The sequence below is a fragment of the Apteryx mantelli genome, chromosome 1 (assembly GCF_036417845.1).
Source record: "Apteryx mantelli isolate bAptMan1 chromosome 1, bAptMan1.hap1, whole genome shotgun sequence".
Classification (NCBI taxonomy): Eukaryota; Metazoa; Chordata; class Aves; order Apterygiformes; family Apterygidae; genus Apteryx; species Apteryx mantelli.
In genome coordinates, this window is record NC_089978.1 from 175,578,930 (window position 1) to 175,605,278 (window position 26,349).

The window sequence follows — 26,349 nt, forward strand, 5'->3', positions numbered from 1 at the left end:
ATCAGTATTATTAAAATACTAAAAAACTAAATATTTTAGAATGAAAAGAGCTGTTTCCTTATTCCCATTTGTTTGTCCTCCAACTGTAGAAATATATGTGGTTCTACGGTGGGTGTGACATTAATAGCACAGTAACTACCAGAGCTTCTCAAAGAGCAGGAAGCAATTAATCCATGACAAATACATTTAAATGAATTATATATACCAAATGCTTCTTTATCTCTGGACATCCAACATGTAATTCTAACCCTGGTACTCCTTTCAATTTCTTTTATTTCAACACCTACATGATTGCTTTAAAGGAATAACTTTTTTTTTTTACATGAAATTTTTATGCTAATGATTGTGCTTACTTCATGAAATGTGCAATCATCTACCATTATTTCTTCATAGTCATCCTCCACTTCATCACTTTTAACAGCTGCAAGAGCACTGGCCAGTTTCTTTCGCAAAAGAAAGCCCTTCCAGAATGCCTAAACAAAAAATTTAAAGCATGTTATACAAAGCCATAGATCAAACCCAAATCCAGATTCTCTATGTTATCCCATTAGGAAGATAAAACATCTTGGGCCTTGGTTTAATAGCTCAATGATCTGTTTTTTGAACTTTATGTGACATTTAAAACTACAAGACAAATTAAATGCCAGCATATGTCTAAAGCTTAGAGTACTCAAGAGGCTCTCCACAAGTAAGCAGAAAGGAATCCTGCAACTCCCTCAACTACAAACCTGGGTCAACTAATTAATTATTTGACAATTCCTTCAGGGACTATTATAAACTGAAAGGAAAGACTACATAAGAAAAAGCTGAGTGTTAACTTTCAAATTACTGAGAATAAAAATACACTTGCACTAAATGTCTTACGGTTTACAAGTAGCAATTCTTGGAGACATCTCATGCAATTGACCTAGGTCAGTTACTCTTTCTTGACTGTCTCAGATTTTTGTTTAAAAATATATCACCAGTAGGAATAATTTATGTAAGAAAAAGGAGCATATAGTAAAAGAACAAAGAAGTAAGTGCTAGAAAAAGAAGAAAGGTGTTGGAAAAACATACATGCCAGGCCATAGGATCAGATCCAGCATAGCACTTCAGAGACCAGAATGACATAGATGGAACTACGAAAACTAAATTCAGGACAGCAACACATCCCCCAAATCACTGTTTGACGTAATTAGAGTCCAAGATGCCCTAAGCATTTAAAATATCATGCAAAAAAATTCCACTTTCCTAGAAGATGTACAGTGGTCCACAGCTAGTGGCTTTGCAGTGAAGCCACTAAGATAGGAAAGGTAAACCTTATAGCCCAGCTTAACACTTAGTGTATTTGATTTGCGGAAATGATTGTCTAACTTTTTAAATTATTGAAAATATTGCTGTTTTTACACACACATATCCCATCCTAAAAATAATGATAGGTATTAGATTTGCTTTATTATTGTTTACATTTTTGTTCTTTACGTACAGATCTTCATAATCATCTAAATAAAATACCTTAATATTACTGAGTAAGCAAATGACAAATATTTCATTTAACAAATACAATTAATCATTTACAAATGCAAAGGAGAAAAAGAATCTTAATGGTATATGCAGAAGGATAAACTCTAAATCAGCTATTATCACAGATCTCTGAAAACACCAGGTCAGTGCTCAACTGTGATCAAAAAGACAAACCGTATGTTAGTAATTTTTAGGAAAGGAACTGAGATGAAAACACTGTCTCACTATATAAATTCATAATAAACATATCTCTGGAATTCGGTTATTACCACTTCTTTAAAAAAGGAGGTAATAGAATGAGGTAAAGGTTCAGAGAGGGACAAAAAAAGATAATGAGATGCATGGAGCGACATGTGAAAAGAGACTAAATGACTGAATTCTTTTATTAGGAAACTGAGATATCTAAGGGTAGATATAAGAGAGACCTATAAAACCATAATACACATAGAAGATAAATAATGAAAGATTATTTTCACACTAACTTTGGAAATTATCAGAAGGTCTGAAACAAACAAAGGAAGCATTTTTACGTATAAATTTGTGGAACTCATCACTTTCATATGTGGTAGAGGCCAAAAGAATAAATAGGTTCAAAAATGGATTAAATAAATGTATGGAGAACAACAGTGATTATACTAGCTACACACTATACTCCAGAAACAAATTTCTGCTCCAGTTCCTAAATCATTGACTGCTGCAAGCTGGAAAAGTACATTGGAGAAAAAATTCTACACTCTTCCATTTCTTAGTATGTACATTTACTAAGCATTTTACTACTGGTCATTTGTTGAATAGAGACTACCAAGTTACATAGATTTTTGGTCTGAAAGTGAAGCTTAGGCTCCTAAATCACTCTGGTACTACTCACATTTTTATCAAAGACTTACAATATGGAATATTTTTAAGTTAACTTAATATCTCAAATCACAAAATAGCCCATTTGCTTCAAAATGTAGAAAACCCCAAGATCTTTTGCAGTTTTGCTTGTAGATACTATATCTGACTAGCAAATGAAATAGAGCCAAGGCATGGACATGAGTTCTGACATGCAGTAATCCATTCTGTTTAACTGTTATCCCAGTATCTAGCATGGGACAGCCTGGGCCAGGGCCGGTTCCTATGAATGAAGCTATCCTATTTTGGGGACATGGGCAGAAAAAGAGAGAAATGGAAAGGTAGGATGGGGAGATGGGAAGAGTGGTTAGCTGTATAGATATGAGCTACAATGTACCACTTACTCTGTGTCAGTCAGTTTAATAGCGTAGACATTCCCCAGAAAGAACACGAGCACAATGCATCTTAGACATAACATTAGAATTAAATCAAGCAAAACTAATTCAGGGAAATGTTTGATATAAAAACATATTTTTATGCTTCTACAAAACTTTCTGAGCAAAAGGCTCTCTTTCAGAAACATCAGACTTACACTGATTAAATAAATGCAATAAAATTTTAATTATAAAATTATTAATAAAATCATAAAAAACAGAGAGATCACTTACAAATTCACATAACTAATAAGATTGTTTCTTATTAAATCTGAAAAATAAGCAAAGAGAATACTGTAAACCAACCTGGATTAGTGTGGCAGCCTCATGCTTCTGCCTTGAAGCATCTGTAAACTGATCATTCTCTGTTTTGGTGCAGCCAGTCTTCTTCCTGGTATGGTACTGCCTCCAAATGGACTGGATCAATGATGCTGCCATATGTAGCCTAGTAGAGAAATAAGGACCTTTATGAATAACATAATCTTGCCAGTAAAACTGGATTATTTTAGCTGACAGACTAGAATCATAACCCCCCAAAGAATAGCTCTGTCCATATGAGAAATGTAATGAATGCTCTGCCATTAAATTGTAAAGAAATTACAACCCAGGTGTGACACATGTGTGTTCATAAACACAGTAAGATATTCACACTGTGTAACTTTGGGAAACCAATGACCGAAGAGAGTAAATCTCCCCTGGGCTTTGTTCCCCCTATATTCACTGGAGAGGAAGAGCCTCTTCAAGGGAAAGACTGAGAGCAGAAGTGTAACAGTTACTGAATCACTTATTGGAGGAGGCCATCTATCTCCACTGCTTACACAAAAAATATAAGAGAGCGCTGAGTTAAATGCTGAAAACTTCATAGTTTGAATATCCCCAAAGCATGGGATAGGAACATTTGAGAAAGTGCACTTCATCTTTTGCCTACTTTTATCCTTCAATTTAATACTACAGACCATCAGTAAATGTGTACATATTTTAAGCTGGTTATTCTTTAAAGAGCATTGATTACAGAATATTTAGATTTGTTCAGTGATTATTCTTTCTAAATATTTAGGGAATTAATTAATTTTTTCTGATGGAAAAAAGTTTAATGGCAGTTCTGTTTTATGGCTTTACTTACCTTGGAATCCTTTTCTCCATAAAACTCTCATTTCACTATGTCAATGGGTTATGAAAAGACATCTAAAGTTCCCTCAATCTTTACAGTATTTTCTTCCCTTGTGCAGTGCAGCTATTAAAATAATGGTGCATTTTTCAGCCAACAAGATGCTCCAGTACAAATTACAGCACACTTCAGAGGATAGGCCAGAGAAAAGCAGTGCTCAAAATATGATTTAAAAAATATATATTTTCTCTAAAAATATGTTTATTAAACTTATCAACTCCCAAACTTAAGTTTATTTAGAAGCTTTGCATCCATAAAAACAGTAGCTGACTTAAAAAAAAAAAGCAAAAAAAAAGCTCTAATAAACATTTATATTTTGCATCGAAGAGGATAGCTGTCCAGCAAGAGGCTCCAGAATGTACTTAAAATATTAACTAAAAACTCAAAATGAACTATTTAGAAAAGAATCTCTTTTTCTGAAACATTCAATTTCCATAAGACACTACTATACTGACTCCCAGCTTCCTGAGAGGCAATGATGAATTCTGTGGTCTTCCTGAATAATACATTCTATAACAAATTATTAGTGTCTAAAGTACAGACCAAGAACTACTGCCCATTTACCACAATTCTGACGAAAATGAAGAAAGGAGCCTTCCATGCTTGATCCTCATAGGGTATTCAAGATATGCGCATATTTATGAAACTTGAAACCAAATTCTTACAAGACAGTCATAACTGAACTTTTCTATCTTTAGGACAAAAATTTCAGCTTCTCTTCTCCCAGACTATAACTCCAGAACCATACGAACCAGCGGCAAATATATTCCAAAGAGGAAATAAACCAGTCTGTCTCATGCAGGAGAATATATGGGGGCGCAGAACAAGTTGAACTGGCCCTTCACCCCTGCCTGCACTTGTACGAAGCGGGTTGAGGCATGTTGGGGGAGTGCCAAGGGCAGGGCAGACTGTTAGCTCTTCAGTCATCACAGCAGCAGGAGACCGGCCTAAGGTCAGGGGAGTAGGATGGTAGATTTGAGCAACTTCTCCCTCCTACCTTCTAAACTACGCTGACTTGTAAACTCAGCACAGATGAATCTTGAATCTCTGATATTACTGCAAAAAACCTTACACTAGTCTGTGATTTAAACTCTCCAAAAATCCCAAATAGTTTCACTCCTAATATTGTACATTACTTGAGTGTTCATGAATTGGTGTTATGAATGTATTGCAAAAAAGAAAGGAGAAGTTTGGAGACCAAGGGTAAGCTTTAAAATTCTCTTATAGAGGTTTTTCTTTTTTTAAGTCCTTATACATGTATATTCTAATTTATTAAACAACAGAATTGTTGTTAATATGGAAAGCTATTGTGTATCACCTTAAAGTAATACTTTAACTTTATTGTCTAATAAAGTTACAACTATTATTTTCTTGATATCTGTTCTGTGTCTCTATGTTTTAAACAAGAAATCCTTACATTCATTGCTTATCTGTATAATCTATTTGAAAGCAATCCAATGTCTGTATCTTACTTTTCTGTATCATTCTCAAAATGCTGGAGATTTCTTCCCATATTACTTGCTATAACTGACTGTTGCAATGTGAGTTGGGCTGACATGTTATTGTTGTCTTTGCTCTCCCCATCATAATTAATACAGGATTCAGTGCTCTCCTGCTTTAGTCTGTGATCTTCTTTATTTTCCTTTCGGTGCTCAGGTACAGAGGAGTTAATGAATGTGGCCTGAATATGGTCAGTAGTAATCCATCTTTCAGAAGGATCCAACAAGACCTGTTTATTTTCTGTTGCACCCATGATAAAGAGGTTATTTTCCTGCAGGCAGTCAGTGGATGTTTGTTTTAAATGATTTTGCAGTGCTTCTGGTCCATCTCTGTCAGTAATGTTTAGTTCGCCGTACTCATGTGCACATCGATGTTGGATACTAAGTTTCAGCAGCTGATTAAAATACCAGCATTGTCTCTGTGCATCATCAATGGAAGACACAATCCTGAAGAAAGATAATAATGTGATTACATGTATTTTAGATTGTAAAAATGTTTTTTAAAAACAAAATATCCCCTCTATTATTTCCTATTTTACCCTATATTCTCAAGTAGCCTTACACATTCCCATATCCTCAACACAGTGAACAGTAATTACTCTGACTGAAAACCAATTTATAGTGTTTGTAAATCGTAATCACTTTTTCCTATTTTTGTAGTATCTCAAATATACTAATATATATTAGATTCTTTATTTTACTCTATTTTTTTTTTCAGTCTGTCTGGAATATGCACTTGGGCATGCATTTCACTGTTAATTTTTTGTGTGGTTAGAGGCATATGAGCCGCAGATTTTAAAGGATTTGAGGTAACTTTCTTTTAAATCAGGTAATAGCCTTAAGAACCCAGTTTAATTTAGGAACTAGGCAAGTTAATATAAAAATAATAGTAATTTTTAAATTTAGATCAGAACTACAACAACAAAACCCAAGCTTAGCTTCTAACCAAAAAACCACAATGCCTAGAGAGAATTTAGGAGAACAGAAACTTTTAAAAGTAAATATTTTTAATAATGTAAGGGAAAGTGCTACACTGATTTTCTATGGAAAACAATTTTCTGCAATTTCTTTTTTTTTTTTCCTGGTTAATTACTAGTGGAGTTCCTGTTGGTATTTTTTCACTTTTGACTCGTGATTTTAAATCTACTAAGTTGTATTAGCCTGGTAGAGGGATAAGATGGAGTAAGAGAGGCATATAGAGCACCTGATTTCCCTTCTGATTGTTAAAAAGAGACAGCAATGTTAACCTATGAAATCTGGCTCTCATTAGTTCTTAGTGTTACACCATCTAAATGACAAGGAGATGTAAGAGTAAACATGAACTAATTGTTACAGATACGGAAGGGTGTCTGCATTTAGATAGTGTTTATCCATGTTATTAGGTAGCAGATACTTTTAGAAGTAGGAAAACATTTTCCTTTGATAGGATAGATAGATTCAGAGATCTGCCACCTGGAGCTATTTTCAGAGAAGCATAAAGCCAATTCTAAGTCAGTGATGCAAGAGATAAAGCAGGAACAAGATGGATTCTCTTGAGGGTCTGGAAAAATCACATTCTAAATCTATTGTTTAAATGACAGAATTTCCCTTGTGTTTATCATTCTTGAAAGACAAAGCTTTTATAATGTTTTATTGTGAAAAAAACTCCTTACCTGTACAACAATTTTCTTTAGTGAAGTTCAATTAAAAATTTTTAAAGAATACACAGAATCAGCTCTTACCAGAAGAAAAAAAGACACTGGCTCTTCTTCTACTAGTGTAACTTCAATGCTGTTATACAAATATGAATGGATAAAATGCGAGCCAAATCCACACAGCCTAATTATACATCTCACTACATATTTTTTGAAAGCTGTACATTTGACTGCTCATTAAACAATATTTCTCTTTCTTTTTCCTATGAATTCCACAAATATGGCAGCAATTCCTAAAAAGATTTATTTAAACCAACACATATATTTGCTTGAGGCATTGACATAAAAGCTAGCTGTTTCCTACTACACAGTGAGAATAAAGTCATTTCTTCAACAAGAAATTCTATTAAAGTATTTAAGAAGGTAAATTCGAACATAAGGTGCCATAATTGGTGCAAGATCATTTCCAAAGTTCTACAAAATATACAATGGTGAGAAGGACAGGAAAAAACAACAACAACAACAAAACAATCAATTAATTAAACCAAATTCCTTCCCACCTTTTTTTTTTTTTCTTAGTTTATTAAAGCTTTTGTTACGACAAGATTTCCTTTTCAGAAGTTATATATTGGTTGTCTGCCTTTCAGAGCTTTTTTGGTATTATAGGTGAAGGAGTCTGGTCACACTCCCTCTTCTGGAATTGCTTCTTGGTTAGGATAGAACTGACACTTTACAAGTTGGCATCTAGACAAAACAAGAAATGGGATGCTCCTGATGGAAGCACCAGTGTCCATCCTGCCTGGCTGCTTGCTATGCAGTGTAAGGTAGTCACATACGGCAGTCCTGCTACAGCCAAAGTTTTATGGTTTCCAGCTTTGGCCAACACATTCCCTTATACTTAATAGCTATCCACAGCCTCATTTTGATTTTAACAAGGAGTATTTTTATTCTCTATGCAAATTTTAGCACAGATGGAAAGGATATGATATTCCCTAATACTCTGCTTTTGCAATTGGGGAAAAGGATAATAAGTCAGAAGGGGAAGAGATGGGACTTTTGTAGCAAGGTACAACTATGCTAGAATAGCAGCCCTGCTAGAACCTATGGACCAAGATCCCACTTTCAGAAAAAAATGCTACAAACAGATTCCTACCTGTAGCTCACTTACTAAAAAGATACCTCTTGACTTATGCTAGGGTTTCCCAGGGGTTTGGAGGAAAGATGAAAGCATTAGAATTCATATTATAAGCTATTTGGAGGTTCAAACCAGGAATTCATCAGTAATGACTGTTAGGACTCCAGCCCTAACATCCATCCACCAAAAGTATCCATCAATACTTTCTTGCTAAACCTAGGCTAAGTGCTGCTCAGTTGCACATGCTGTGTTTGGGAATAGGAGGGGCAAACACCCACTGGCAGATAGGAAGTGTGAGGACCCATGCATAGGCTGACCTAGGCATAGGCTGACTTCACAGGTATTGAAAAGAACAAGCTAAAGCCTTTCAATGGTGTTTAAATCAGCCAAAATGTTGCTACTTAAACTTCAAGGTAGCATTGGAAGTTTGTCCACAGAGCTGACACATTTTGTATAGAACTTCCTCTCCCACACATGCAATGAGTGCGGGCATATTCAAAGAGCATCATTTTGTCAGAATGAGACCGTAAAAATCATATGAATAAGTGACATGTGCACCTTCTTAAAGCATTTCAAAGATGATTCATTGCAGTGTTTTGGTAGTTTAGACAGATGTGTCCATAACCTATTTTGGAACATATAATAAAGGGGAAAAGGGCATGAAAAATTAGCCTATTTCTCAAGTAAAACAAAACCGCACTTTTTTCCATTTTCTTGGAAGTCATAATTTGCCAAACTAACAAGAAAAGGAGTTCATGCAGGAGCAGAAAACAGATTATGTCCCTCCTCTCCCCCAACAGGATACAAACTTTGCCAGAAAAGCTCAAATAAGAAATAATATCTTGTCTCTATGCATGTATTCAATGTGAAAATTTTTCATTTCATTTCTGCGTCAATATCTACTGATGCTAATACTGAACAAAAACTTTGTCTATAATGTTACAAAGTTGTTTTAAAAAACATATTGGTAAATGCTGGTAAATAAACCTTTCCTGAACAAGCCAAGAATAAAGTAGCAGAATGGAGAGATAGCCTTTTCTTTTTCAGTCTTTGCCCTAGAAGAAAATATTCAACCATCTTTTCACCAATACTGGAACTGCATTCACAAGCAATTCACTTGTACAGAATGACCACTTAAAGAAAAAGAAATGATATGAGATTCCAAGTTTCCTTTGAAAAAACAGCCCAACAAGTTCTCTCCTGCCACTACAGGTAAACCATAAATAAGATTCTACCGCTAACTCTTTCTGTGCTAGCTTAATATCATGTTTCTCATATTGCTGCCCTATTGTGATTCTTGTAAGTCAATTAGTTAAAAAGTTAGCTCATTTTGTTCTAAATATCACTCAATTCTGTTTGTAAGAGGAATGTGGAAATTCCAATATATGAAATATTCAAACAGTGTACTTGTATTTTAAGTGAGCTTTTGTTGTAATTGTGTGGTAAAAAGTGTCTTAGGGGACACTTATACAAACATCATTACTGATGTTCAAGTACAGGTTACAAAAGTCCTTTACAAATACATGGAAGAGGTTACTTTACCCTTTTTCTACTGCAGTCCCTTTTATGAGAATCCTGTCATTTTGGTTAGTTTACACTTTTTCTACTGCAATCCCATTTATGAGATTCCTGTCATTTTCACTATATTATACATTTAGTACTTAGGAAGTTCAACTTCCACTAGCCAGATATCTGCATATCTGATTACTGAAAGCATATTACTGCAACCAAAGTGTTCTATCAGTTTTGTGTATGATTACTCACTACAAGATATCTGAAGATTATGTGACAAGAAGCATTTATTAGAATGGAGAAATTTAATTAAAAATAAATGTAATTCTTAAGCATGCTAAGAACAGTGACTTCACAGGCAGAAACAGCACAGACAACTTAATTGGGCAGCAGTGGTGTATGAAACATGGATTAGGGAACCAAGCAGTGATTACTTTTGGCAGCTTACATATTTGAGGTCTTACCTACAGGGGCTCATAACTTAGCAAGATGTGAAGCAGACAGAAGTTTGCTCTATTTTTGGCCTGTTCTTAAGCAACGTCACATTAATTCAGTCAATTTGGACAAAGTATTGCAGTATGTATGTATAATAGCTGTGCTGTTAAGGTTTATATATGTACATGTTGTTTAGGGTTTCTTTTATGAACTGCAGTTTTCAATGGTTTTTAAATCATCCATAGAATGTAGTTTTAGCCAAAATGAAACAGAGAGGGCTTTAACCCATAAGAAATGCATTTTAAAACTACATTTCATATATGATGCTTCAACCATGTCAAAGTTACCAATTTAAAAGTTGCTGTGGATAAATTTTCAAAATCTTATAAAAAATTTCATATGAAAAATTAGTCGCATTAATTAGTTGCATTACTCTGAGCCTGGCCATCCAATAAGTTTTTTACCCATCTAGTTGTCCATGCATCTGGACCATGGTTAAATAAACCATTAAATTTTGTGAACAGCATCTTGCCTCTGCACCAACTTTCTTACAGAAATGTATGTGAAAATGAGAATTTATTACAGCTCTATCACAAATCATATCCTAATCAGATTAGCATTTTTATACCAACAAAACAGGTCCTAAACCTTGGACATTACAAAATGATCTCTACCATAGAAGGAGTATTTTTTATCCTTTTTTTTTCTTCTCCTTTCTTCCTTCTTTTCTATAAAACACAAAAATAAAAGAAAGAACACTACTTCAAACGGTAAACATTAGAAAGCACCAGCTTCCCATCTGCAAACTAGAAGCCAAGAATTACAGAACTGCAGAAGACTCTTCTCAAGGGCTCAGTGGAGAAACACAGGAGTTCCAGGAGCCACCTAGGCATTACGTCTGTCAGAGAAACTACACCATATAATTTCTTTCAAACTAATTCTAATCTAAATCTTAATATTAATCTCTTTTCAAAGAAATCTCAGTTTTGTGAACTATGAAGAATTTAATGCAACTTAGTAATGTAGTTACTAACTAACACAGTAAGACATAACATCCAATAATACCCCATTGGTCTATCCTCATACATCACAGAATCACAGAATCACAGAATCACTGAGGTTGGAAGGGACCTCTGAAGATCATCTAGTCCAACCCCCCTGCTCAAGCAGCGTCACCTAGAGCACATTGCACAGGATTGCATCCAGGCGTGTTTTGAATATCTCCAGAGAAGGAGACTCCACAACCTCTCTGGGCAACCTGTTCCAGTGCTCTGTCACCCTCACAGTGAAAAAGTTTTTCCTCATGTTCAGATGGAATTGTCTGTGTTTCAGTTTGTGCCCATTGCCTCGCGTCCTGTCACTGGGCACCACTGAAAAGAGTCTGGTCCCATCCTCTCGACACCCTCCCTTCAGACACTTGTACGCATTGATAAGATCTCCTCTCAGTCTTCTCTTCTCCAGGCTAAACAGGCCCAGCTCTCTCAGTCTTTCCTCATAAGAGAGATGCTCCAATCCCCTAATCATCTTTGTAGCCCTCTGCTGGACTCTCTCCAGTAGTGCCATGTCTCTCTTGTAGTGGGGAGCCCAGAACTGGACACAGTACTCCAGATGTGGCCTCACCAGGGCTGAGTAGAGGGGGAGAATCACCTCTCTCGACCTGCTGGCAACACTCTTCCTGATGCACCCCAGGATACCATTGGCCTTCTTGGCCACAAGGGCACATTGCTGCCTCATGCTTAACTTGGTGTCCACCAGCACTCCCAGGTCCTTCTCCGCAGAGCTGCTTTCTAGCAGGTCAACCCCCAACCTGTACTGGTGCAGGGGGTTATTCCTCCCCAGGTGCAGGACTCTGCACTTGCCTTTGTTGAACTTCATGAGGTTCCTCTCCGCCCACCTCTCCAGCCTGTCCAGGTCTCTCTGAATGGCAGCACAGCCCTCTGGTGCATCAGCCACTCCTCCCAGTTTGGTATCGTCAGCCAACTTGCTGAGGGTGCACTCTGTGCCTTCATCCAGGTCATTGATGAAGAAGTTGAACAAGACTGGACCCAGTACTGACCCCTGGGGTACACCGCTAGCTACAGGCCTCCAACTAGAGCCTGCACCGCTGATCACAACTCTCTGAGCTCTGCCATTCAGCCAGTTCTCAATCCACCTCACTGTCCACTCATCCAGCCCACACTTCCTGAGCTTGTCTATGAGGATGTTATGGGAGACAGTGTCAAAAGCCTTGCTGAAGTCTAGGTAGACAACATCCACTGCTCTCCCCTCATCTACCCAGCCAGTCATTCCATCATAGAAGGCTATCAGATTGGTTAGGCATGATTTCCCCTTGGTGAAGCCGTGCTGACTACTCCTGATCACCTTCTTGTCCTCCACATGCTTGGAGATAGCCTCCAGGATGAGCTGCTCCATCACCTTTTCAGGGATGCAGGTGAGGCTGACTGGCCTGTAGTTCCCTGGGTCCTCCTTCTTGCCCTTTTTGAAGACTGGCGTGACATTGGCTTTCTTCCAGTCCTCAGGCACCTCTCCTGTTCTCCATGACCTTTCAAAGATGATGGAGAGGGGCTTAGCAATGACATCCGCCAGCTCCCTCAGCACTCGTGGGTGCATCCCATCAGGGCCCATGGATTTGTGGGTGTCAAGTTTGCTTAAATGATCTCTAACCCACTCCTCCTCCACCAAGGGAAAGTCTTCCTTTCTCCAGACCTTCTCACTTGCCTCCAGGGTCTGGGGTTCCTGAGGGCTGGCCTGAGCAGTAAAGACTGAAGCAAAGAAGGCATTCAGTAACTCTGCCTTCTCTGCATCCTTCGTCACCAGGGCACCCACCCCATTCAGCAAAGGGCCCACGTTTTCCCTAGTCTTCCTCTTGCTGCTGATGTATTTGAAGAAGCCCTTCTTGCTGTCCTTGACATCCCTAGCCAGATTTAATTCCAAACGGGCCTTAGCCTTCCTCGTCACATCCCTGCATACTCTGACAATGTTCCTATATTCCTCCCAAGTGGCCTGTCCCCCTTTCCACTTTCTGTATACTTCCTTCTTCTGGTTGAGTTTTGCCAGGAGCTCCTTGCTCATCCATGCAGGTCTCCTACCTCCTTTGCTTGACTTCCTACTCATAGGGATGCACCGCTCTTGAGCCTGGAGGAAGTGATGTTTGAATATTAACCAGCTCTTTTGGACCCCCCTTCCTTCTAGGGCCCTAAGCCATGGGATTCCTCCAAGTAGGTCCCTGAAGAGGCCAAAGTTTGCTCTCCTGAACTCCAGGGTTGCGATCCTACTTGGTGCCCTGCTGCCTCCTTACAGGATCCTGAACTCCACGATCTCATGGTCACTGCAGCCAAGGCAGCCCCCGACCTTCACATCTTCCACCAGTCCTTCTTTGTTTGTTAGTACGAGGTCCAGCAGCACACCTCTCCGTGTTGGCTCCTCCACCACCTGTGTCAAGAAGTTGTCACCAATGCTCTGCAGGAACCTCCAGGACTGTTTGTGCCTAGCTGTGTTGTCTCTCCAGCAGATATCGGGGTGGTTGAAGTCCCCCATGAGAACCAGGGCCTGGGATCGTGAGGCTACTTCCAGCTGTCTGTAGAAGGCCTCATCGACTTCCTCTTCCTGATCAGGTGGCCTGTAGTAAACACCCACAACAGTGTCACCCATGCTAGCCTGCCCTTTAATCCTTACCCATAAGCTCTCAACTCGCTCTTCATCCACCCCTAGGCACAGCTCAATACATTCCAGTTGCTCTCTCACATCAAGAGCAACTCCACCACCTCGCTTGCCTGGCCTGTCTTTCCTAAAAAGCATGTAGCCATCCATGACAGCACTCCAGTCATGTGAGCTATCCCACCATGTCTCTGTAATGGCAATGAGATCATGGCCCTGCGACCGCACACAGATCTCTAGTTCTTCCTGTTTGTTCCCCATGCTGCGTGCATTGGTGTACAGGCATTTCAGAGAGGTGATTGAGCATGCAGGTTTCCCAGGAGGGGTAAAAGAGGATCCTCCATAGCCACATCCCATGCGCACTTCCCTGGCTGCATGCACCTGCTGGAGGCATCCTGACTTGAGCTGTCTTTTGCCAGCTATCCTGTCACTATAACTCTCCCCTTCTCCCGTCTTTCCTAGTTTAAAGCCCTCCTTACCAGGTTGGCCAACCTGTTGACAAAGACCTGCGTGTCCTGCCTCATGAGGTGGATCCCATCTCTCCCCAGCAGTTGTCGATCTTCAAACAGGGTCCCATGGTCATAGAAACCAAAACCCTGTTGCCAACACCAGCGGCGCAGCCAGTCGTTAACTTGGAAAGTCCATCTCCTCCTCCTCTCATCCATCCCCCTCACTGGCAGGATTGAGGAGAAGATGACCTGGGCTCCCAGACCCTTGACCACCATCCCCAGAGCTCTGAAATCCTGCTTGATGGTCTCCAGTTTGCCCTTGGTGTCATTGGCGCCCACATGGAAGAGCAGCAGTGGGTAATAGTCCGAAGCGTGGACAAGTCTTGGCAATCTTTCCATGACATCTCTCACACGAGCCCCCAGCAGGCCACAAACCTCTCTAGACATGAGGTCAGGTCGGCAGATAGGTGCCTCCGTCCCCTGTAGCAGGGAGTCCCCCACAACAATCACCCACTGCTTCTTCCGGGTGTTCTGGCAGGGCACAGGGTGTGTTGTCCCAGGTACTTCCCTGGCAGCCATGCCCATCTCCTCCTCATCCTGGAGGGCACTAAACCTGTTCTTCAGCTGCAAGTCTTCGGGAGGAGTAGGAGCCTTTCTCCTTCCATGAGCAGTGACCAGTTTCCAGCCTTCTTCTACAATGTTATGATGTACCTTTTCACACGGCACAGAGCCCTCCGGCAACTCCACTGCTGTGGGGGGTTGGGACTCCCGAAGCTGCACAGTCTCCGAGAATACCCTGTCTATCTCTTGCTCCACTTCTCGGATGCTGCGCAGCCCACTGACTTCCTCCTGTAACTCCCTTACCTGACAATGACAATGACGATACATGGGATGTAATATCCCATTAGATTTTAATAAGACACCATAGATGCATATACTTATGTGTAAATACAAAATGGCTAGATTCTGAAAAAAAAGTGGGTACTTTTCCTGAACTAACAAAGTAAATAAGCAGCTGTTCAGACTAAAGCATAGTCAAACGTTAGATGCTTCACCTGCTGTGGGAGAATGTTCAGTACTGGCAGGCTCAATCAAACTATCTTTCCAAACATCAACAGAGAAGTTGGATATTAAAAAGGACTGCAAAGATATCATGGACTTGCTAAGAAATCAAAGTATCTGTGGGCCTTGGCTTTTTTGTTGTTAATATTGAGAAAACAGGTGCAATGTTCCTTGCACTGAACTTAATGATTTATAATTTCTTTCCTAATGTAATACATGCTTGTAGGCAAAAATCCAAGTAAAATTCATAGGAAAAGCATAGTGAACTACACTAAGGATACATCAAAACATGTTTCTGAAAGCAATTTGTATTTACATCCATACATACCCCAATTTTCCAGCCTTTTTTTTAAGTAGAACATTTTCTTCAATTTGAGATTGACAAAGTTCCAGAAAAGTTCTTGATTCTGATCCTTTCATTCTTTCAGTTGTGACTAAAGTATGATAATTTAAGTTTTCACCATTAAGAAACTGTAAACTATTAAGGACCTTAAACAGGGAAGACCTTAGAAAAGAAAAAAGAAAAAGTCATAATTAGCTTTATGAAAAAATCCTATGCTAGAACTCCCATTTTATTGATACTATTGTATAAAGATACAGAATGTTATGATAGTTCTCTATAAATTTTCATATGTTTGTTCTTACTTACTTTAATATATTAATATATTAACTAAAGGTTTTTTCTTAATAAACCTCAAAACTGATATGAAAGATCACTTTCTTAGCAGCTTTTCTTAATACTTTGTTGATATATGGACCACTACTGAGACACTTGGGTCACCCAGTGAAGTCAAGGAAAACATTCTCAGTTCACTGGGGCTAGCGTTTCACCTGCTTAAACAACAACAGGAAAATCTGACATGCCTGTGCAAAGACACCTGCAATGCATTTGATCAGTAGGCAACACAGCAAACTAAGCCACAGGATTAAGATACAGCACTGATTTTGTTGATGAGTTTAGAGGCCTAGATTTAAAAACTGCATAGAACGCAAAGACAGCATTGTCAGTCTTATCCTCTTCGTCATTTGCATAAATCTCATAAAACAGTAATAAATTTAGCATGACTGACAGAAAAAAATCTATTGGCAATTACAGAAGTGCTATGTGAGGGGAAAATAGCACAAAAACTGTTTGCACGGTAGCTATTAGTTTCGTGCGTTCATGACCATTAACGGTATTCACGAGCGTCCTGTGCCTTAAAAGAACTGATCTCAGTTCATACATACAGAGCTTTTGTTGATTTATATTAACTGTATTGCATTCAGTTCACTTTGTTAAAAAAAAAAAGAAAAGGTAGCTATCGAAGCATTTCATTTTAATTCTTCTAAGTATCCATTAAATATATTTTCACATTTACACATTAGGTGTATTGAATAGTTACCTGACTGGACTACAGAATTAACAATTCACTGAATAGCATGAAGTCCACTTTTGAAATATTAAGGTCGGGTCTGTGAAAGGGATGGTAGTAGAGATAACATTTCCATATTATGAAAAGCACAATCAGGGCCACCAATATAAAAAATAAATATGTATGAGAAACATATTGACCAGTTTAAGAAATACTATTATCAAGGCTCTCTTTTAGAGTATTGGGAAATATAGTCTAGTACTGCAACTTTGTTTCACATATTTCATATGTCAGTCCAAATTTCTTTAAAGTTGTAAGACTGCAAAAGTATTAAAATCAGTATGTCAAAACTCAATGTTTTCATTAAATTAGTTTTAAATAACACACATGGAAGAATGCTTATTGTTCCCTCGCTATTAAAAAAAGATAATGTGGTTTTCAAAATTTTAGAACCCCCTGACTATTCCCTGCAAAAGTAAAAGAGGCTTACTTAGTTCAGACTGTAACATTAGGTTTCAAATTAGAGAAAGTTTCTATGACTGAATTAGAATATTCCAAAATGTGGCTTATTAGAACAGAATGTTAGTTCATGCAGATACAGAACTTTCCTTCTTCATTGCCCATTACTGCAGGATAACAATGTCTGAAACACATTTGGAATAAAATGATGCTTTTAGATGACAGCCTCCGAACACACAGAGGAATTACCAAAGCTAATATTGAATAGTGATACATTAAAAAAAAAAGGCATATCATGTTGATTGATACTGGAAGTATTGTGTCTTAGAGCTATGGGATCTCAACACCAGTTTTTCCAGCTGGGTTTCTCCTGGTGAAGGGCTGAGTCAATATTTCATTTAGTGAAAACTTCCTGGTGAATATTCTGTCATTTAAGAGGCTCTATAAATCATTGTGGCATTGAAACACATTCCCCTAGGAGTGCTCAGACTGATCCCAGGGTTTAATTTTTAAAAAGCAATTTCTTACTACTTCACTTTTGTTGGTGTTATCGCTGGCTGGACATGAAAGTACAAGACCGATCGGGAAATTTTACAACTAATTCCTTTGTTGGTATCAAGGGGTTATGTAAAGTTCACCAGAACACATTGCCTGAAGTTACAGTCAATGCTGTATTCAGCAAATCCATATTCTATAGTATCGCATACTTTAAATCCTCTAGATAAATGAATCTCTTGTTTAATCATAAAAGCTCTACTGGGTCAAACAATCTAAGGGAAATCTAAGGTGTCAGTTCGTATACTTAAATTGGAATTCAGAAAGGTTTACCCCTCCAGGTTACAAGTGAAATAACAGTTAGTTCTGTAAAACAGTGGAAATTAAAGCAATGCAAATGCAAACTTAATATCTTGTCACAGTCATTGAATTTTATTCACAAAGTTACATTCAATAACCGTGGGAGTCCATTCACATAAAGAAAAAAAAGAATATATTTATAAAGTTATCTTTTAAAAAACTTGAACATTTCTGACTGAAAAAATCAAATATGTTTCTCCACTGAAATACTAACCACAAGTTTATACAAAGATCTTTAATGTAAGATATATTTGTAAGTGTTTTTTTTTTTCTCCTCTTAATACATTGCATCTTCTAGAATGCAAATGCCCCCAATTCTGCTGTTTTTATACCCAGGCAATCCAAAATACAGAATGTGTACATAATGCTATACATGCTTTTGTAACAGTGTAAATCCTGATCTTTATCTGACTTGAAATTTAATAAGGAACAACTTCAATTAAAAAAAAAATTGTTATAGAAATGACTATCTAAGTAAATGTTTGTAAAAGCAATCATTATATGCACTCTGTACAGTGATGTTATATTATTAAACACTTGGACAGTAGCCCTGGAAGACCACATATACAAACCACTACCAGGAGCATATTTCTGTGGATTGAAGACAAATTGTTCAGAGGCTGGTAAATTAAGAAAAGGAAATAAAAAATTCTGATCAAATAGGGGTAAAAAAATAATTGTATAAACTGTATACCTCTCCATTTTGTGATAGCACTTTTGAAAGAAAAGGAATGAAGAATATTTCTACCTGGTAAACTTAAAACAAACAAACAAACACTTTATTAATCAAAATCTCAATCACCTATTTTAATTGCATCTGAAATGAAAGACCAATTGTTGTATCTTACTTCGTATCCTCAGAGATAATTTATTATGTTAACACTTTCCCGAGTAAATACTTGATTTGCTTAGCTGAAAGAATACATAATGATTTAAATTCTTAGTGATTAAAAGCTTAATGGAATCACAGTAAGAGTTCACTATGAGAGACAGCCTACCACTTCAACATGTGTATTCTGAATAATCACCTACAAATCTAAAACTGAATTTTCAATTTGTCATTCTGCCCTTGAAATCCGTGGACAAGAAGTGTTAATCATCAGGGAAATGAAAGAATACTCTATATTAAATCAAGACTGTTACTGTACTTCTGATGATTAGTCCTCCCAGACAGCTTTAAGTCTACAAGGTATTGGCCTAGGTACAGGGTTTCAGACAACCGGATTCTCAAGAAACCAGGAGACTTCTACTAAAATATGGAAAACCATACAAACAGCCTATCAATGTGCCCTTTTATTCAATTCTATCACAACTACTCATTTCAGAGATTGTGATGACTGTGCCTCATTATACATAGGAAGCTTCCTTTCTAGTTTTTCCAGATTTTATATATGCACATGTAATGGTCTCAAGGACCAGTTCTCCAAGTTTGAGATATGTATTGTATGTCACTGGAGGGGAAAGAATAGCACTATTTTTAGGCCCCCATCTCTCGTAACCTTAAGAACAATTAACTTCTGGTGTGAAGATATGGATCTCTCAGAACAACAACAACAACAACAACAACAACAACAACAACTTAAGCTTCAGCTACTAGAACAGAACCAACCATTAATTCCTGCTTTTTCTTCTTCTAAAAATTTTCCCTTTAAAGATGCTAAGCTAAGGATTCCTCTATACATTCACTATAGACAAGAATACACTACTCCTTTTCAAGTTGCCACAGCAGCAAGTCTCTTAAGCGGAAGGTGGATGAAGTGATGGAAGGGAATAAACAAGAAAATAAAAAGACAACAAAGCAAAAAGAAAAACACTCAAAGAAGCTATGGGATGGACAGTCAGGAGCTAGTGGTTCTGAGAAGGACAAGCAAGCAGTGTCAGAACAGTCATATTATTCTGATTAATCGGAAAGAGCAAAACCAGAGTAGACTAAAATAAAGGAGAAAAGGATGAGTGGATGGTCATATCTCTATGCAGATACTGTAATGAAATGTAAAATAAGGTAACAAAGGTTGCATCAGACAAAACTTCAATGAGAAGGCTAAAGTCACCAAAGATAAACCAAAGGTGGTAAACTCAGATGATAAAGTGGAACACCAGAATTCATGCTGAAAAAGAAGATATTGTGGAAAAATCAATGGACAAAGAGTTCACAAAATAAACACAGTCACAAATAAGGCATATATCTTCATAATTTCTACATTTGCCTAAAGAAAAGTACTCACTTAAGATAGCATTTAAACAGCATAGAAAACTCACTAACTTACGTACAAGCTTACAATTAAACAGCACGTTTGTTTTCCTTAATTAGGAATTACAGAATCTTATACTGTATTTACCTTTGAATGAAGTAATGCTGACAGCATTTTCATAGAAGAAATACTACCCTCATTTTATAAATACTGAAAGTAAGGTAAACAGTAATTAAATAATAAAGTTTTGATATAGTGGAGAATGTACATAAGCCCTCTTAGGGCAAACTTTAAATTTTCCTTTTCAAAATATACGTTAGAGCCCCTAGAAACATTGACATCCCAGAGATATGAATAATTATATGAAGGTATTTCATATATTTTTGCATTTAAAATTTTGTCTTATAATCAATTATTCAGAAAATGGGTTTATACAAATGAAAACTGATTTTTGAAAAGCTTTTCTGCAGCTATCACTTACCCGAATTATCAAAAAAGTGTTCTATTGGGCTCTGGCAAGGATTTCAGTAATTCAAACACATGTAACACAGTAAACCTGCCAATTTAAATTTGTACACTGTTTCAGAAGGAGAACAGAGATGAAGCAATACGTATGCTGCAAAATCTCTGAGTGACAAATGTCTGTACCAAATCAGCTCAATACATACTCCTATTCTGCGAATGGAACAGAAAATACTGAACTAAAATGTCCTAATTAATCTTTCTAAACCCAACAAATTAAGAAAAAAAAAAAGTCTTTGAAGTATTGTATTCAGAGGTCAAGAAAACCTTTAACACAAAAGATAATAAACTTGGGAGAAAACACAGCATGCAGTTTTGGCAAACAACCTTTTATTTGGGCCACAAATACTAAGCCAAACATCAAGATTTCTGTCTAAACAAAATGATAAACAGGAGTTCTTAGAAAATAAAGATCACATATTTAAATTTATTTGTTCTCTTGAATAATTCTCTTCCAATTTGTGGTAGTGTTTGCATGTACATCACAATTCTTTTGTGTACACCTACACTGTTCTTTTTTCATTTATTTAGAAGTGCCAAACTCTACTGCAAAATTTGCAAGGTAATATTTGCTTGGCAAGACAAAGACCAAGAAGCTCAAGGCATAGGCGCCTTACTCATCAGAGTAAAGAATCAGCTGTTTATTCACTGGTCCCTTCACAGATTTTTTTTCCAGCTTTTTCTGGTAGATTAAAGAATGGGAAGAAATGAAAGAATATCTCCATAAACTAATATTAACCTATAGTCCTGATGTTTGTAAAAATAGAAACTGCAGAAACAGGGTTTTTGTTTTGTTTTGTTTTAAACCTAACTTCCTATTTTCCTTAACTACAAATCTTTGAACGTAAAAGGACTGGAAGATTCAGATAAAAGTTTCTCATAGTGCTTTTGCATTGTGTTTCCACAGAGACTCTTGGGTTTTTGTTTTTTCCATTTTTAATTTAAATGACTGGGGATAGAATTTTTTGCATTTAAGCTCTGGAACTGGAATTGGGGAAAGAGGAAAGAATTGTGGTGAAGGGGTTTTGAAACCATTAGACCTGACACAGCTCAATTTTCACTCGGGTCCTTGCACACATACATTTGAGTAAAGTTGACTCTGCACAAAGCAAAGAAACAAAAGATCCTTTATATACATTACCACCATAAATGTAGATGATGGAAAGTTCATCTACAGCTTACAAAAAGAATGGATTTTTAGGTAGTTTTAGATGCTGTAGGTGCATACTTTGTCTAGAGGTTTACAGAAATTCCCAAAGAAAGGTAAATTTACACGTCAAATTAATGTATTTATATATTACTTCAAATTAATGTCAAACAAATGTAGTTCTGACAGCAATCTGGGTTATGTTGTGATACTTCTCCAGTTTCTCCCAGACAGCACACTTAAATCAGATCTGAGTTTACCCTTTGGATTTCTTCTCTTTGCTCTCTATCATGTACTAAATAGTATTATCAGATCAAAACCTTGACTGTGACCAATATTTGATGCCTAGTGGTGTGGGGAAGCCTTGGAACTGATGCTAACAGTCAGACCTTCTCTAGTGAATAGTGGAATCTGTGGTCAACTTCTCTTATCTTCTGTTCTGACCAGACAGGTCAGCCTTTCTCATTTCTCTGCCGGTTCCAGATTATGGCCAACAACTGATTACACAGTGGAATATATTTTTTTCCCTTTTGTCTATGTCACAAAGAATTTCGAGGGCCACAGTGGACCTCCTCATGAAGCTATGGGTTTCTGATCAATACATGTCTTTTTGCTAAGTATCAAAAAGTTGTTTTCCCTTTCACTTTGGATGACTTTTGCTGCAGAAAGCCACCATTTTTGTCTCCTTTGCTCTCTCATAGCACTGTTAGTTTGACTCCAGTGTACACAATTGGATAGTCTTAATCATGTGTTAAAACTCTGTAAGTATGTGTTTGCTGAGAAGGGAGGAGAGGGATCAGGAAAAGGCAAAGGGAGTCCTTTAAACAATACACAACATTAAACACAGAGCAGAAATTTTCTTGTCCTAGAATCTATCTGAACTCACGATAAGGCAAGCAGGTAGATGATGGCAGACAGGTTTAAGAGAATAACAGGTTGCAAATGAAGAAGTAGTCTTAACTCCTTTGCTACCTGGAATACTTTGTGTAGGCTTACCATTATTAGGCCTGCAGAGGACATTATTTGCCACAACTCAAGAAAAATCTCAGGTCACTCACTAATCACAGAGAAGTAAACTGAAGATCAGCCTCCCATTTGAAATTAATGTAAGATAATTCATATTTAAAATAATGTATATTTTTCCAACATGGCAAACCACACTGGCTCTCTAATTCCTCTCAAAACCACATATTTATATATGCCTTTGTGTTAAGGGAGAGATATAGAAGAAAAGATCAGTATTTACAATGCACAGGTTTCTCTCATTCACAAAAGTCCAGCCCTTTGGCTCAAATTAAAACTCTAAAATAATAAAATTCTTTTAGCATTATGTCACATGAAAAATTATTAAACCTTTTTATCAAAACTGTATTTACATTAATGCAAAAATGCTGGTGCACCTACATAACTATCTACACTGTGCATTGCAAATATTGCCACAAATCTAGAAAAATGACACATCATCTTTTTAGTGCATAAAAGTAGGTGAAGAATGATTCTGGACTCTTATTTGGTGACACAAATTTGAGGTATTATTTGGACTAAAAACGTATTTTACTAATATCCTCCTATTACTATTTAACTAACTTAAGAAATACTTGCATAGATCTAGTTTTTGGCTAATTTTCATTTTTCTATTTAGGAAATCAAAATTTTCTTACCTCCATGTCCTTTCTTGGAGAAGCGGATTTCCACTGAGTGACAACTCACTTAGTTTATGGCAGCCATTTAACCATATAATGACACTTTTAAGGTCTGTATTGTATTAGAAAAGAAAATTAAGTATCAAGTTGAGCACAGAATCATATCATTTATACTATATGTGCCTAAAATTCCTATGAAAATAAAATGTACCAAAACCATGAAGTACTACAAACAATTCTGCTATACTGTACAGTTATTATTAATAGCATCTATGTTTGAAAAATATTTATATCTTTTATATATTAATATATATTATAAATATTATTTCCACACTCAGACTCAACCAAGTTTTTAATTTATTTAAAAAGTTATTGTTTGGATGAGGTTTGCTTTTGTTTTATGTTTTTTTTCTGTTTGTTTTTACACAACTCACCTGACAAGCGGTTATTTCTGATATCCAGTTTTTCCAGAGATACACATGAATTTAAAGGTGCAAGCTCAGTCAAACTACGAACAAAACAGAGCAATCTTTTTCATTTAAAACAAAAGCAGTTGACAAAGAGGCAGGCAGCAGAATCATTTGCAGTTATGGGAATTTACTCATTTATATGAGTAAATATTCATTTAGCTACCGAAGGTACTAAAATTAATTACAGAAATTCCTCCTTTAACTTGAAAGCATTTCTTTGTCTTCTAAGTAGCAATAACTCAGCTTAATTTTTGATACTTATTCACTAATGTTTTGTTTTCTTTGGTAAACATTTTATTCTATTTTTCCTACATTTAGTTCTGAGGATCTGCAGTCTTGTAAAATTTACAGATGATTCAATTAGCTTTCCTTTAGACATCATAACTAGCATGCATCTAACAAAAAACCCTGATTTATTATTTATTATTTATTATTATTTTTAACTATCTTTTTCCTCTTTCCTCCACTTCAAATTACTCATAAATTTTGTCTTTTTCTCTTCTCCACTTACCACATTGCTTCCTAGATTCTAAAACAAACACAGTTGTAGTCACAATTGAATTTCTTAAGAGATCAAGGCTGCACTGTCCTGTAATGCCTTTTTAATGCTTCCTCTGTCTTTACCTCTGTAACACAGTGTCAGATAACTGCCAGCTATGGAACTGCTCTTCTTGCACATCAGAGCTTTTCTTGCACCATAAAGCAGCAAAGCAGTGGGAACACTATGACAAAATTCATATTTGTAGCATTGGAGAGTACATATAAGGAAACTGAGCTGATATTCATGTGGGCAAAGGCCATCTTGGACCATAAAACGTGTATTATCACTACTATTAAAATTAATAGTATCCAGTGTTGTTAAAAGGTTTGCTTACAAACTTGCATTGGTGTACCTAAGAATATGTTAAAACCATTCAGTCAGCTGCAATGATGTTTCCAAATATTACCTTTCAGATTGAAAAGTTTATTTTCTTTTACCTTAAATATGAAAAAGGGAGCGCAAAAAAAATCAAGACGTAAAAAGCCAGTCTTCAACTAAGTCTAGAATGCTTATGTACAAACACATATTAAATCAACTAAATCTGTTTAAAAACACACTTTCAGGTAACTTTTTTCCTTTCTGTAGCAACAAGGCCTAAGAAGCATAAGAGGAGAATGATGGCAATGTGTGTGGTCACTTTGTAATGGTTAATTTTAATGGTAAGCAATATTCTTTGTGGGTAATAAGTAACTGGCTTTGAAAGCTATAAAACAGAATTCTTATGGTCAGAAATGTGACCATGTGAAAAAATAAAATCTACTCACTCAACAAACTTAAAACTGGCCAGAGCCAAAAATGCTTGTTTGCCGCTGAAATGTGTGACTATGTCCTGTCCTCCAACAGAGGCATTTCAACTGAAAGACAGAGAGCTGGATTTAATTCTGGTTCACAAAATCTGAACCAAGTTTTGAATGTAAATTCTCTATTCTTGTTGAAAATGTGCACACAAGCAGGACAAAAAATTTCATTTAATTTCCACATTCAATTGACAAAGAAGAATTTCTATAGGAAAATATAACATTTTAATTGTAGATTTGGAGAAACAGATATAAAAATCAAATAAATATGTGTCACTATGCTTTTTTTTCAACAAACTATACTTTAAAATAGTCCCGATTTTAGCCCTATTTAGTACTATTACCTCCTGGACAGTTTTCCAGGGAATCAAATAAACATGAAGCATTAAGTCTAAAAAGCATTAAGCCTCATAAATAGACATGGTAATACAAATATGAATATTTTAGAGAAGTTTCTCATGACCAGTCAATAGTATATAAATATATTTAATATTCATAACAGCGGTCAAGATAGATATCACTGGCAAACACTATGGCCACACAAACTGAAAATCCGTGAATAGATTTATAGATTCACATATTCCCCGGAAAATTGTACTTGGTACAAGGGACTGAAACATAATTTTTGCAGTATCTTTTTTTCTACAAAAGACAATGAAATAGCTTTTATTTATACTGTGTTAGGTATGTGGATCTTTGCCATTTTATGCTGTGGTGGTTTAGAAATCCTTTTTGATTACTGGACTACCCCTGCCTGCCGTTGGCATTATGAGAGTTAAACCTTTTCCCCGTCATTCTATAGCTTTCCTTTTACTGACATTCTTTGTTAATTTTTTTCCTTAGAAAATTCAAACCAGAAAGACAAAGGACATTACTGAAAACTTAATACTACTTGACCTTGTCACATTAGCCCTGGGCATATGAGAGATATAAATTACAAAGAAGACACAAAAGTAAAAGATATTCACAAAAAAGTAAGCTACAGCTTCCTCTTTCTGCTCCCATTTAAGGTTGTAGTAGGACAGGACATAGATAACCAGAGCAATTTC

At 36.7% G+C, this 26,349-nt stretch overlaps 1 protein-coding gene across 1 annotated transcript in view; it reads right to left on the minus strand.

The window, feature by feature from the left end:
* Positions 1 to 26,349, minus strand: part of LRRIQ1 (leucine rich repeats and IQ motif containing 1) — a 125,547-nt gene that overhangs the window by 75,692 nt on the left and 23,506 nt on the right. Inside the window, exons 13-18 of the mRNA XM_067289916.1 lie at positions 23,927 to 24,000; positions 23,511 to 23,604; positions 15,651 to 15,827; positions 5,412 to 5,885; positions 3,078 to 3,216; positions 354 to 473 (exon numbers count right to left, since the gene is read on the minus strand). Coding sequence (XP_067146017.1) covers positions 354 to 473; positions 3,078 to 3,216; positions 5,412 to 5,885; positions 15,651 to 15,827; positions 23,511 to 23,604; positions 23,927 to 24,000 — 1,078 coding nt within the window. The remainder of the gene's footprint in view (positions 1 to 353; positions 474 to 3,077; positions 3,217 to 5,411; positions 5,886 to 15,650; positions 15,828 to 23,510; positions 23,605 to 23,926; positions 24,001 to 26,349) is intronic.